At 39.7% G+C, this 12,193-nt stretch overlaps 1 protein-coding gene across 3 annotated transcripts in view; it reads left to right on the top strand.

Annotated features, from left to right (window-relative positions):
• Nucleotides 1-12,193, top strand: part of FBLN1 (fibulin 1) — a 79,740-nt gene that overhangs the window by 51,164 nt on the left and 16,383 nt on the right. For 2 of the 3 annotated variants that reach the window (XM_015626915.3, XM_033514660.1), the window contains exons 15-16: nucleotides 7,174-7,316; nucleotides 9,152-9,283. In XM_015626915.3, the coding sequence (XP_015482401.1) occupies nucleotides 7,174-7,316; nucleotides 9,152-9,283 (275 nt within the window). Of the gene's footprint in view, nucleotides 1-2,344; nucleotides 2,795-7,173; nucleotides 7,317-9,151; nucleotides 9,284-12,193 lie in introns of those variants that run through there. The other variant, XM_015626916.3, reaches the window with a different exon arrangement.

The following is a 12,193-nucleotide window of genomic DNA, read 5'->3' as shown; positions in this document are numbered from 1 at the left end:
TGGGCTGCTCTCCCATTAGCAGCACCTTGTTGGATTCCCCCACCATCTGATTTCCTGCTGCCCACTGAAGGTCTAGAGAGTACACTGGGGTTGAAATGCTCTTTGCTTCTTGCCTTTGTGGTGTGTGACCCCAGGATGAACTCTGGTTCTTGAAAGGAATAAAATTTTCTATCTCTCCTTTGTGGTTATTTGATGGAACAATTACTGCATTAACTGAACCTACAGTACAGTGTGCAGTGTATACCACCAAAGCATGATATAAAATTTGAATAATTTTAGCTCCTAGCTGGAGGCACATCTATCTTCACAAATAACTTTCTGAATCAACAGAACATCCTTTTTCAAGTCTTTGAAAGGTGGAAGCTTTGGGTTTTTGTTCTCTTAAAAAATTCTGGCCATAGTTTAAAAATGTGTCTTACTTTTATAAAATAATAAGGGAGAGCACCTTTATGAGAGTGTAAGTGCTCATAAGCATGTACATGCTTCTAAGAAGTTGTACTTGAAGAAAATACTTCCAGTTAAGGAATTGTCTCAACTTGCTCCATGATTTCAGCAAAACCAAGTAGCCTCATGATTTCAACAACACCAAGTCATTCTCCTTAGTGGAGTTATTAATGATGTTTCAGAAAATAATGCAGAGCTCTCCATACCTGAAAGTACTTCAAGAGTATCCACACCTAATTAGCTGGCCATCTTGTGAGGACTTGTGTGTGATTTTTAAACACATGAATAAAATTAAGAATGCATTCAAAACTTCAAAGAATTGCTTCAAAGAACCACTTACGTTTGCAAGTAGTATTAAAAGAAAACATGCAACACGTTAATTGAAGAACTGAGGGTACTTTTAATTAGTCTTCTTGAAAGTGCTGATTTTGCATATAATGAGAAGTTCCTGGAATTCAGATCACCGTGCACTGGCAGCAACGTGGGGCTTACTTATGAACCACAGTTCTCTTGGTAGCAGATACTGCTGATAGGAGCACAAACTCATGTCAAAATAAAGTAATGAAATGGACACTCAGATTTACTTAAGGTAGTAAGAAACAAACCATGCTTTTATGCCAGAGCACTTCTTGGTAAAGAAAGACATTGTTTAGGTTCCAAAACTTCAACCTGTGGACCAAATACTGCTTGGTGTACAGAGACTCTTGCACATAATTTAACTGATTAATAGTTTTGCACCAGGCAAGTTTGGAGCTAAATGTTTGACCTGATCATGATGAAATTCTGCAAATTCATCATCCATCTGAGATTGTTGTTGTCTACCTTTACTTCATACCTGCTTGGAAGGATGTTTGGATACCTATGTGGTGATTTAGGCATATCTTTAATCTGAAATGCATACAAACTTTCCCAGTATGCAATCCTTTACACACTTCTCAAACCCACCTGGTACCATGGCATGTCAGATCTTCATTATGTGCTAGTAAAGAATAACACACTTACACAGCAGTGACTTGGATGCCCATAGCTGTCTACCACATTTTCTGGACAAAGTTCACTTCTCTCTGGAACAGAATGCATGAAGACTGTGAATGCTGATGTATTGGTTTGTTGTTCCCTGCCAGCCTGCATGGGTGATCTCATGCTAGTGCTCTGGATTTTTCACTGTGACACAGTGCTAAGGGAATGAAAGAACAGAGGGCAAATTTCTCTCTCACCAGAATCATTCCCATGACTTAGGGCTGAATAAAAGGGGACTGAATGTGTAGGCCACATGCTGGAGACATCAGGACATTGGATCTTGTTTTCAGAGCTTGCCTATATGGGTGTTAGATTGACTCTTGTTGGTTCTGATAGTACAGAGGAATACTGTGCCATATCAGCAGGAAATGTTCATCTTCAGAGACCAACTCCTTGGACATTCATGGTTTTCAGAATAATTCACTCAGTCTTAAAATACAGCCAGACATCCCAAACAGGACACAGACAACTCCCTAACCACTTAGAATCTCTTCCTTTACTGAACATACATCAAAACAGCAAAATAATAAATCTTGGAGGGGGAAAAAAGTGCCAGTGTTCTCCCTAGGAGAGCTTGGCTGATGTAAATGAAAATAAACTCTCACTCCCACTGAGGTGCCAGACTTGATCCATCTGTGCGTGCAGAGCAAGGGCAACACTTCTCACAATGGCAATGCTTCTCCCAAAGCTCCAACTGCAGGCAAGTTCATCCTTATTGAATTCGTATCCCTTTGCAATATGGGTGAGGTGCCAGGCTGAAGAATGCATACAGGATGCAAGTCAGCCGATCTTTTCCCACCCCCACTACCCTTGCTTTCCCTCCCACTCACTAAATGTGCATTAATCTTCCTCTTGTCTTGTGTTCTCACTTTTCTTGCAGTCACTGTGATCGCTTGCCTTGTAATGAAAATAAGGAGTGCCAGAGCCTGCCTCTGAGAATAACCTACTATCACCTCTCTTTTCCTACCAACATTCAAGTACCCACCGACATTTTCCGCATGGGTCCTTCCAATGCTGTCCCTGGGGATAAAATTCAGCTGTCCATCATCAGCGGGAACCAGGAGGGGTTTTTCACCATAAAAAAAGTGAACAACCACAGTGGCCTTGTGGTCATGCAGCGTCAAATCACAGAGCCCAGAGACCTTCTTCTGACAATTCAAATGCGACTTTCCCGCCATGGAACTGTCAACACATTTATTGCCAAACTTTTTATCTTTGTCTCTGCAGAGCTTTGATCCCTAACTTACAGTCATCATTGGCTACTCTTTCTCTTCTAGGAGTAGCTCCCCCCCCCCCCCCCCAATTTTAATAAAGTTTTAGTTCATCTGTTGCATGCTGCACTTGCATTTTATTTTCCATCATCATTACAGTTTTCCACTCTACCCTATAATTGAACATCCTAATTTGTGGAGATTCTTCTGTGTTCTCTGCATCATAATACAAAGCAGAAGTGGGTGTCTAAGAGTTCATTATGTGAACATCCTGGGGACTGAGAGCTATTAATTTCCTTCACACAGTAGGGGAGTCATCTGATCATACACAGTTACATACGTTTAGGTCTAAATTTTCCAAAGGAAATAGGTACATATTTTGAACTGTCTCAACTGAGACATCTCTAGAAAATTTCATCACTTACGTGGCAAATAGTGTACATTTTCTGAAAATCTGTTAAAAGGGCATAACTTGGGCCATTAGGACCCCTGAGGTGCCCCAGCACATCAGTCAGTATAAAAGTGTGCAGCCAGATTCTCAAGCTGTCCTAATTATTGTTGCTGTGTTGTATCCTGTGAGCTAATGCTGATTTCCACCAGGTACAGATCCTTGTTCTTGCTTCTAAGGATGATACAAAATATAATCTCCTCTAAAGAACATTTATTTGAGCTATTTGATTTTGCTTTCTGTGGAGTTTTTGCTGAATGGGAAAACTAATGAGAGCAGAACAGCAATCAACTTCATAACAGCATTCAGTTACTAGCAGAGAGCTCCTTTCTGTTTCACAAGCTATATCCTGAAACAGTCCTATCTTCAGGAACATTTGAAAAATATATTTGATTTGTCTCATAACACTTTTGTCTCTCCAGCTATCATATTAAAATGGATAAATTTTGACCATTAAAGACTTTATCCACAGCCACTGTCACACCAAACCATAAGTCCCCTGAAAAGTCAGTCAGAATTCCAACATCCAAATCTTTCTTCCTTTACTTTGACTTTCTTTGTTTACTTCTAGGCTGTCAAGAACAATGTAGACAGATACAACTGGAATTTCATTGGAATTCTTTTGTTTTCTGAGTTGGAAGAGCATTTATTTATTACACACAGTCCTTGTGCTGATAAATATTAAAGGCTCAGTCCCAGAGATATGATCCAAAAATTAATGTTCTACATCACCCTGGGCTCAGTTATCTCTGCTGCTCATTACACAGGCAGAAGAGTCATTCCATAGAAGAACAGGGAATAATCCATGCAAATGCATCTGTAGGAAAAATACCTCACTGTGTATGTGCTGACAGCACAGCCAGGGTACAAGGGTAGAAACTGGGAAACTCCTAAACCAAGATCAGATGCCTTAATCTCCTGAGCACAAGGAATTACTCCATTAACTGGAAGCTGCAGGCTCTCAGGCTCATCATCAGCCAGCGCCTGGATTGGTGCATGATCACAGCACTCTGCCAGAATATTACATGTTCCCCAAGGCAAAGTTTATCCCAGCTGGCTGATAGGAGTTCCAGTCACATAAGGAATGCCAGTGTTTAATAAGCCTGTTGACACATCTTTATAAAGCTGCCAGAAGTTGCCAGTGGGGATAGAGTCCCAGGTTTGAATACTGAGAGCACAAGCCCGTGCTGCTTGTGCTAATGGGGTTTATTACTACCACAGAAGCTGAATGTAAATTCCCTCTGGCTACCAGCTCCTTATGAGGCCATAATGAAGTAGGATAAATATTCAAAAATAAACTTCATTTTTGCAAACATGAATATGTATTTTTTTGGCAGGAAAAGAAGGGAGTTTGAGAACTTGGCCCTCGGTGCTGTAAAATGCTGCTACATTAATTGTATTTAGCAAGGAATTCAAGAACACAAAGCCCACGTTCCCCTGTGTTAGATGCTTGAACATTGCAGTGTCACTGGGACTTCCAGGAGCATGTATGTAGTTACATAGTGCTATTTATATTTTCCAAATGAAAATGAAGCCACAGCTCCTGGTCCAATGAACTTACTGACTGAATCTAACAGACAATATGAAAAAGAATCGTATCAGGACCCTAGAAGAATGAAAAAAAATATTCTCAGGAAATAACCAGAGAAGCTGAGATGTTTCTTAACTTTCTTCTTTTTAAATGAAAATGCCTAGAGGGAAGCTGATCTCCAAAGCTGCAATTTGTGCTAGAGGCAGAAAACTTGAAGGAAAGATGCAAATAAAAAAGTTCTCAGCACTGAGGACAAAATCTCTGCCAGTCACAGTCCCCACTGAAGGAGAACATGAGGAAAAAGGAAAACATCAGCTAATCAGAAGATGAAATACAAAGATGATGTGTAAGGATAAAATTATAAAGTATTATTAAAACAGAGCATATAATTTATAGCAAATACCAGGATTTGAAATAGATGTTTGTTGTCAAAGAAGTTAGTTCAGTTTGGAGATGTCCAAAAGGTGAAGCAATGAGAAAACAAAGTGTTATCAACTGCACTTTGGATATGCTGGCATGAGGCAATTAGCAGGGATAGTAAAAGAAAGGAGATCAGATAGTGAGTATAATGAAAGAACAAGTTCCAGTTTAGCGCTGTGGATGGAGCATGCAAAGAAAAAAAAAAAAGAGGGATTTGTAAGAGGAGAGACAAAAGGTGCAAAGAAATAGAGTTGACACAGACATTTATCTGTGACATGTGTGGTTATGAACTGGATGGATCTAGAAACTCAGTTTAAATGAGAACTAACACAAATCACTTGTGACCATTGAGATCCTCTGATCTGTACCAAAGTTGTGTCAGAAGGCTTTATCCCACAAATGAGGATCATGAACACAAGTCTTACTTAAGACTTCATCTTACACAAAATTATGGCTTTATTGGCAAAGTATTTTAGAAATATTTGTATTTTCCTTTTGTTTCAGCAGAAGTCAAGAGTAAAGCTCCCTTTTATTCCCAGGAAGAAGCAAAAGGAAACCACTACTGAATGCCTGAGACACTCACACCACAATGTTTTTTTGCATACAAATTCTATTACCTTAATACAGCTATGGTAATTCAGGATGTTCTATGCATTCTAACAGTGCTTCATCAGTAATAGTGTTCCAAAATAGGTTATACAAGCCACTGTTTATAAATGAGGTGTCTAGGAAGTGACAAGATTCTGTAGACATATAATGGTGGGAAGTAAAAGGTCTCTTTGGCCTGTATATCCTGGCCAGTCTCAAAGCATCAAGTTCAGAGTGTGAATATCAGGCTCAGCTGGTGTTTATTAACTCAGCTCTGTTGCCTCCTTATGGACTGTGCCAGTTCACATCTGTTGAAGCACGAGTTCCTTGATGTTGTGTTTTCCCCTTACTTAACTTCACACAGTATCAGCATGTTTGGCTCCATTTTCTTTGATGAGCAGAGGTGGGAACATGTAATAAGAAATTACTGATATATTGATTATAAATAGAGCCATAAAGTCCCTTTGAACATCAGAAAAAAGATGGTTTGTAGGTGTGGGCTGGGATAACACATTTTGAAAATAACAAGAATAATTCTTTTTTAGAGGTATATAGCAAACTAAATCTTCCCTTTTTTGGTTTCCCTTTAACTCAGCAAATTTTTCTCACTTCTAATCTTTCAATTTCCCCCCTTCAACACTGCAGTATTTTCTTTTTCCACTTAGAAATATGTAGAAATGGTCAGGTCAAAGTTGAGATAATTTGTGGGGCTTAGTCCCACTTTAAGTCCCAGCACAGCCCTTTCATCTCTCGTGAACACAGAGTGGGCATTGTGTGAAGTTCTTGAACTGTAAGTGACTTTCAATTCACTCTAGTGGACAAGGGTGAGAAGTCATTTAACTTTTAATAGACTTTCAAGGCCGAATGAGCAGCTGGTTGAGACGGAATATGAAATGACCTTTACCATTTCCCCAAACTCAGAATTCAACCTTTGAGGTTTTAAATAATGTGGTTAAGTTTTTTCCTCCCCTAGTTTCCCTTCCTTTCTGTTTTCTCACTTTCAGATGGAAAGGGAGGGTGTGAAAAAAAGACTTAAAAGAGGCTCTTATGGCCCTTGCTACACCAATAATCATGAAAGTTGGCCCTTTACATATTTATGCCAAGATTCTAAAACAGAAACAATTCTTTCTGTTTTATATGACTGAGTGAAAAAGGCTGGTGCAAGAAAAAGTGCCTCCACTGAAACTGCTGAAACCAGGCCAGCTGAGGGTGTGGGTCTCATTGTTGTCACTGTTTGTCCTTGGAAAGGGACATTACATGGCATCTTGGGCACTACAGTTCTTGTTTTCATGTGCCTGGCTTGAAGAACTGGGTTTGAGAAGGTTTTGACTGCAACTCTGAGGCAAACCAAGTTCTTCAGGGCTCCTGAAGTTCTGATGATCTGCGTTTGTCTAAGTTTTTGGGGTGAAGAATCAACACTTATATCAACTATAGTTTCTAGCTCCCTAGTTTGCAAAACACAAAGTATTTAATATTCAGTCTATATATTAATTACTTTTTGTTTCTCCTAGTGTCAGACTAGAAAAGACAGATACCATCCGTTGCATCAAGTCTTGTCGACCAAATGATGTCAGCTGTCTGCTGGATCCAGTCCACACAATTTCCCACACTGTCATTTCACTGCCCACGTTCAGAGAATTTACAAGACCTGAAGGTAAGTGGTTTGTTCCTTGTTCTGTTTAATAGACTACAGCATATAAAACCTCCACCGGAAATCCTTGCCTAAAGCCAGGCTTGCTACTGATGCAGTAAATGTTTGCACAGCTTCAAATTATAGCTTACTATCCATTTAATTAAAACCTTTGATATCCAGGAGTTTTAATTTTATGGAGGAAAGAAAGTCATTCTGAGCTCTAACTCATAGTGCTTTCCAATCTAAGGAAATATTGACTCTGAATTCCCATGTACCACATTTACTCACACAATAGCCATATGCCCCATGACATTTTTTCTTCCCTTGTTTGCAGGTTTTGCTGTAGGAACAAGGTACTAAATATATTTCTCTCATCTGTCTATGACCAGTTGTTTGCTACTGACAGGTCACTTGTTCCAAGAAAAACCTTACATGCAGACATTAATCACAAAATAAATTATATTGATGAAAATATATGATGATTGGCTGATTTTTGACCTACGAACAAAGTGTTGTTTGTTATAGATTAAAGGAAGGGAAATTCCAAGAACTTGGCAGAATGTTTATGAGACAAGAATTTCAAAAAGCACCTGAGTGGCCGTCCTCTGCAGTACCTGCAAGTTTTTAAGTCCTGTAGATTTATACTCACTTTTCACTCACTTTCTTAGTTCACATAAAAACTACAGACTTACAGATCAAGAGCCAGTTTTTGCTCCTTGCCATTTGTATGGATTTTCTGGCAATGCAGCCATCAGTGGGATGACTGCCTGCAGCTCTGCTGCTCTCAGCATCTTACTGAGTGGCACAGACACAGAGAAAAGGATATGGAGGTAGGAAAGGTTCTTTTGGAGGGGTCTCTAAAGGCCCTAAATCGTCATTTCTGTTGTACCCAAAGTCTCAGCCTTGCTGTTTCAGAAAGTTGTCCTAAATGAAAGCCAAAGTTGATTCTTCCCCTCTGCACCAGGCAGGAGTGGGGAAAAAAGACATCCCAGTCCTTGCCCAGACAGGAACAATTTAACCACTGATGTAGAGCTCGTGTAGGTTCTGTCAGGCCTTGGCTGGCCCTGCTTCACAGGGAATGGAGGAATGCCCCATGGCCACTTCTGCTCCCATACACACCCCTTCAGCTTCACCAGGTGTACTGGCAGCAGAGCTAAGGGTTTCGCCCAGGATGCTTCCCAAACCTCATTAGTCCATCCTCATGTTTTAATAAGAAGAGATGAGACCTAGTGATCTGAGATTACTGCTGAAGCCCAGAAGATGTAAACTGTAATTCAGTGCATGGCCTCAGGTTAATTCTTATAGCTCCAAGTCTAGTTTCATCATCTATAGAGTGAGGATAATAAAGAGGGTAATAATAACTCCATCCCTCACAAGGGACATGAAAATAGTCTTACTTTTATTTTTAAACTTAAACACCTCCTCCAAAGGACTCTTTAATTCTTAATAGCAATACCTTGTGTAACTGCCTAGGGGAATTGGAGTGGAGAGATTTATCTCTTTGGTCCCTTCCTCAGCCCAGCCTGTGGATCCTTGGTGTTATCCTCTTTGGGTACATACTGGAAATCTGATTGGCTTCTTAAGAGCAATCTTTTTGGATTTTAAAAGTAAGAGTGTTTTAGCTTCAGGGCATGGTGGAAATAGGAGTAGAAAACAAATCCATCCAAATCCTCACTTCCCTTAGATCTTCTGCCTTTCCATTTTAAAGGACAAACTGGGAGTGGTAAGGGAGGGGAATGTCTTCCACCAACTGTGAGGACAAGTCATTTTGGATCAAATTTTGTTTAATTCTTCAGTGATGTTTTCAAATACTTGTCAGTGACATTCTGTGACATTCTGTGACACTCTACTTGCAGAGATTATTTTTCTTCGTGCCATCACACCTACATATCCGGCCAACCAGGCAGATATCATATTTGACATTACAGAAGGAAATCTAAGAGATTCATTTGATATCATCAAGCGTTACATGGATGGTATGACAGTGGGTGAGTAGTGTTTTCTGCCTACTTTCTTCTTTTAACTATACTGTAGGACGAGGTCAAAGAAATCAATTCAAGTAATTAATTCCTACCTTGATTTTCAAGCCAGTATTGATTTCATATTCTTCAGTCCAATGTGTTATTTGAACTAATATCACAGATAATTTTTTATTCAAAATACCAGAGGCCTATTCCTTAATATGAGAAGTATTTTAACTTTTTTTTTCAGAACTGGCTCTAACTAAAAATGCAAATGGCTTAGTTCTAAAATGATGAGGGACCTAATGTAACCAGGAGCAGTTGGCAAATGATTTAAGATCCCAGCTGATGTGTTGCTCTGCCCAATGGGAGCTGCTTGGGCAGTGGCAGGGGAATACACTGGAATTCTCATGACAGGTATTAAAAAGGAGCATTTGATTGCTCTCTATTAAGGTTTATTTATGAAAACAAATGACTACTGTTCCCACTGAACACTTGTGCTTTGGTATGTGAACGTGCAGATTCTGCTCAGGTTCATACATGTGCTTCAGCAGGACTTGTCCAGAGGAAAAGAAAAATCACTGCAGCTTTCATATGGAGGGTTGTGAAAAAGCCCTATTTCACATGGTCTGAAGGTGGCACTGGTGTATTTCAGAAGCAGGATATCAGCTCTGCAAAGGCTTTATGAGCTGTAGATAAAAATCCCAAGTCATTAGGTTTCTATTTCTTTCTTGATCAAACAGAAGTATACATGTGAATGCTGAGAAAAAGGGAGAGTCTGTTAAAACAGGATGATAAGATTACAGATTTCAGTTATTGGGGCATTTCTTTAGCAGAGCATAAATGTTATCAGATCCCACAGGAGTTACAGTAGTTTGCTTTTCGTGCCGTGTGTTTCTTTCTGTCTGAAATAAGAAAGAAGGATGTGTTTGGAAATTCGACTGGCCGAGGTATTTGCCTGAGGGAAGGGTTTCCATTTTGAAGAACAGGACTGTGTGTCAGTGGTATTTTACTTGGTAAACTGGATTATTTGCCTCACATTGTAAAGAGAGAAAGGATGAGTTGAGAAGATATGATACATGCCCAAGTATTCCCAGCTCTGTGAAAGAATTGGGTAACTCTTTCTTCACCTCAGTTCCCCCTATGCAACGTGGAGATGATAAAACATGCCTACTACTGTCTTAATTAATTCTTGTGTGTAAGACTCTTAATTAATTCCACTATGTAAAAGTACTTTGAGATTAATGGGTGGAAGCTGCAAAGAAAACTGCCTGCAGCAGAACTGGAGAAGGAAAATCAAAACAACCCCCCAGCTTACCTGGAGGGGCAGAGGTTCAGGACAGCACGTTGTCTATGTGATATTAGGATTGCAAATAATTCTGCCAGAAGCAGTTCTGCTGCTCTCCTCATAATATAATTTTTATTATTATTAATAGTTGGAATGCTAGGTGTTTCCTTAAAAAGTGCTGGGAAGTTTTCAAGACAAATCAGCTACAATCCTAGTCCATGAGAATTCACAAAGTCTGTCTTGTAAAGAAAGGGAAGGGCTTGTATAAGGGAGGAAAACCCCAAAGGGCATAGACAGTACCAGAAGGCTTTAGTGGTTGTTCCACTAAATCACAGGGACATCAGAACTGTGTGGAAGATAGCAGCTCTAGCAGAGGAAATGCCCAGCTAAGCCAGTAACAGAAGGGTTTTCAGGAATCTTTCTGCAATTACAATGTTCCAACTTGTTGCAAAAAGCAATTTATGCCGTTCTGGGAGAGCACACCTGGACCAGCATGCTGGATGACCACATATGCCACTGGGATCCATATAGCATATTTTTAGGTTTTTTTTTTAATACATACTTTTTAATGTCTTTTTGCTGCCTATATAGGAAATAATAAATTAATTTTGATAATAAACCATAAAAGCATTGGTAAAAGAAACAAGAAGCACGCTTCATTCTGTTGCACTGTTTCAGGAGAAATTACCAGAATATCAAAGCTATTTTGTCTGCTAATGGAAATTAGATCACCAAATATTTTTTTTACAAGACTAATTTTCTTTACACAAGAAAAGATTGAAAATTTATACAGAAAGCTTTTTGTTGTCTTTTTTTTTTTTTTTTCTGTTAAAGAAAAGACACGAACTAGTTCAGAGTGTGATGAAATGCATAAAGGTATGTGGAAAAAAGCAGGAAAAGAATTACTGAAAGACCTTAGTGTAATAAACCTTGACTCAGTATCACATTAGAGGAAGCCAATGAAGGGATTCAGAGAGAGGAGGGAACACTGGGTAAAGAGAGCAAGCAAGGACAGACCAATGAAGATGCCCTTGCAGGAAGACCTTCGTTAGTAACACAGTTTTAGCTAGGCTAAAAACTGTATGTTGTCACTAGCAAGGACAGAGATGATGCCTTAACAAGGACCTGCACGTAACCTGTGCTTGTGTGGATGCAAAAGAACAAGATGCTCTCAGAAGTGCAACTGGGGGAACAAAAAAAGTGAAAAGATACAGTTCCTTTTGGAAAGGTTTAAAGACTGAGAGGAGATGTTAGAGATGAAGTCACAGAAGAAAAGTGGGTGCTTCAACACTGAGAATTTTGGGCTGAAAAGATTCAGGTTACCAGTTTCAGCCATTATCCCTCTAAGCTGATGCTGAGACTTCAGGGAGATGTTAGGGAAGCTGAGTTATGTGTGAGATGGGCTGGAGAATGGGTGATCAGGCTGGTTTGTGCTTTGTTGATGGAGAGGTTGCAGCTGAGGTCATTGGAGGAGATGAGTGTGAAGGAACAGGTTGTGAGGGAGATAAAAGAAAATTGAAGCAGAGGAAAGCACTGCCCCAGGGAATGTTATGAGAAGAACACAATCTCCCAAAAGATACATAGAAGAAGCAGGCCCAAAGGTAGGAGAAGAAAGAGGCAAGGACAGTATTGCAAAATCAAGGAAAGAA

This window comes from Parus major, chromosome 1A, assembly GCF_001522545.3.
Source record: "Parus major isolate Abel chromosome 1A, Parus_major1.1, whole genome shotgun sequence".
In the NCBI taxonomy this organism is placed as follows: domain Eukaryota; kingdom Metazoa; phylum Chordata; class Aves; order Passeriformes; family Paridae; genus Parus; species Parus major.
This window is presented reverse-complemented; position numbering and strand designations above follow the sequence as displayed.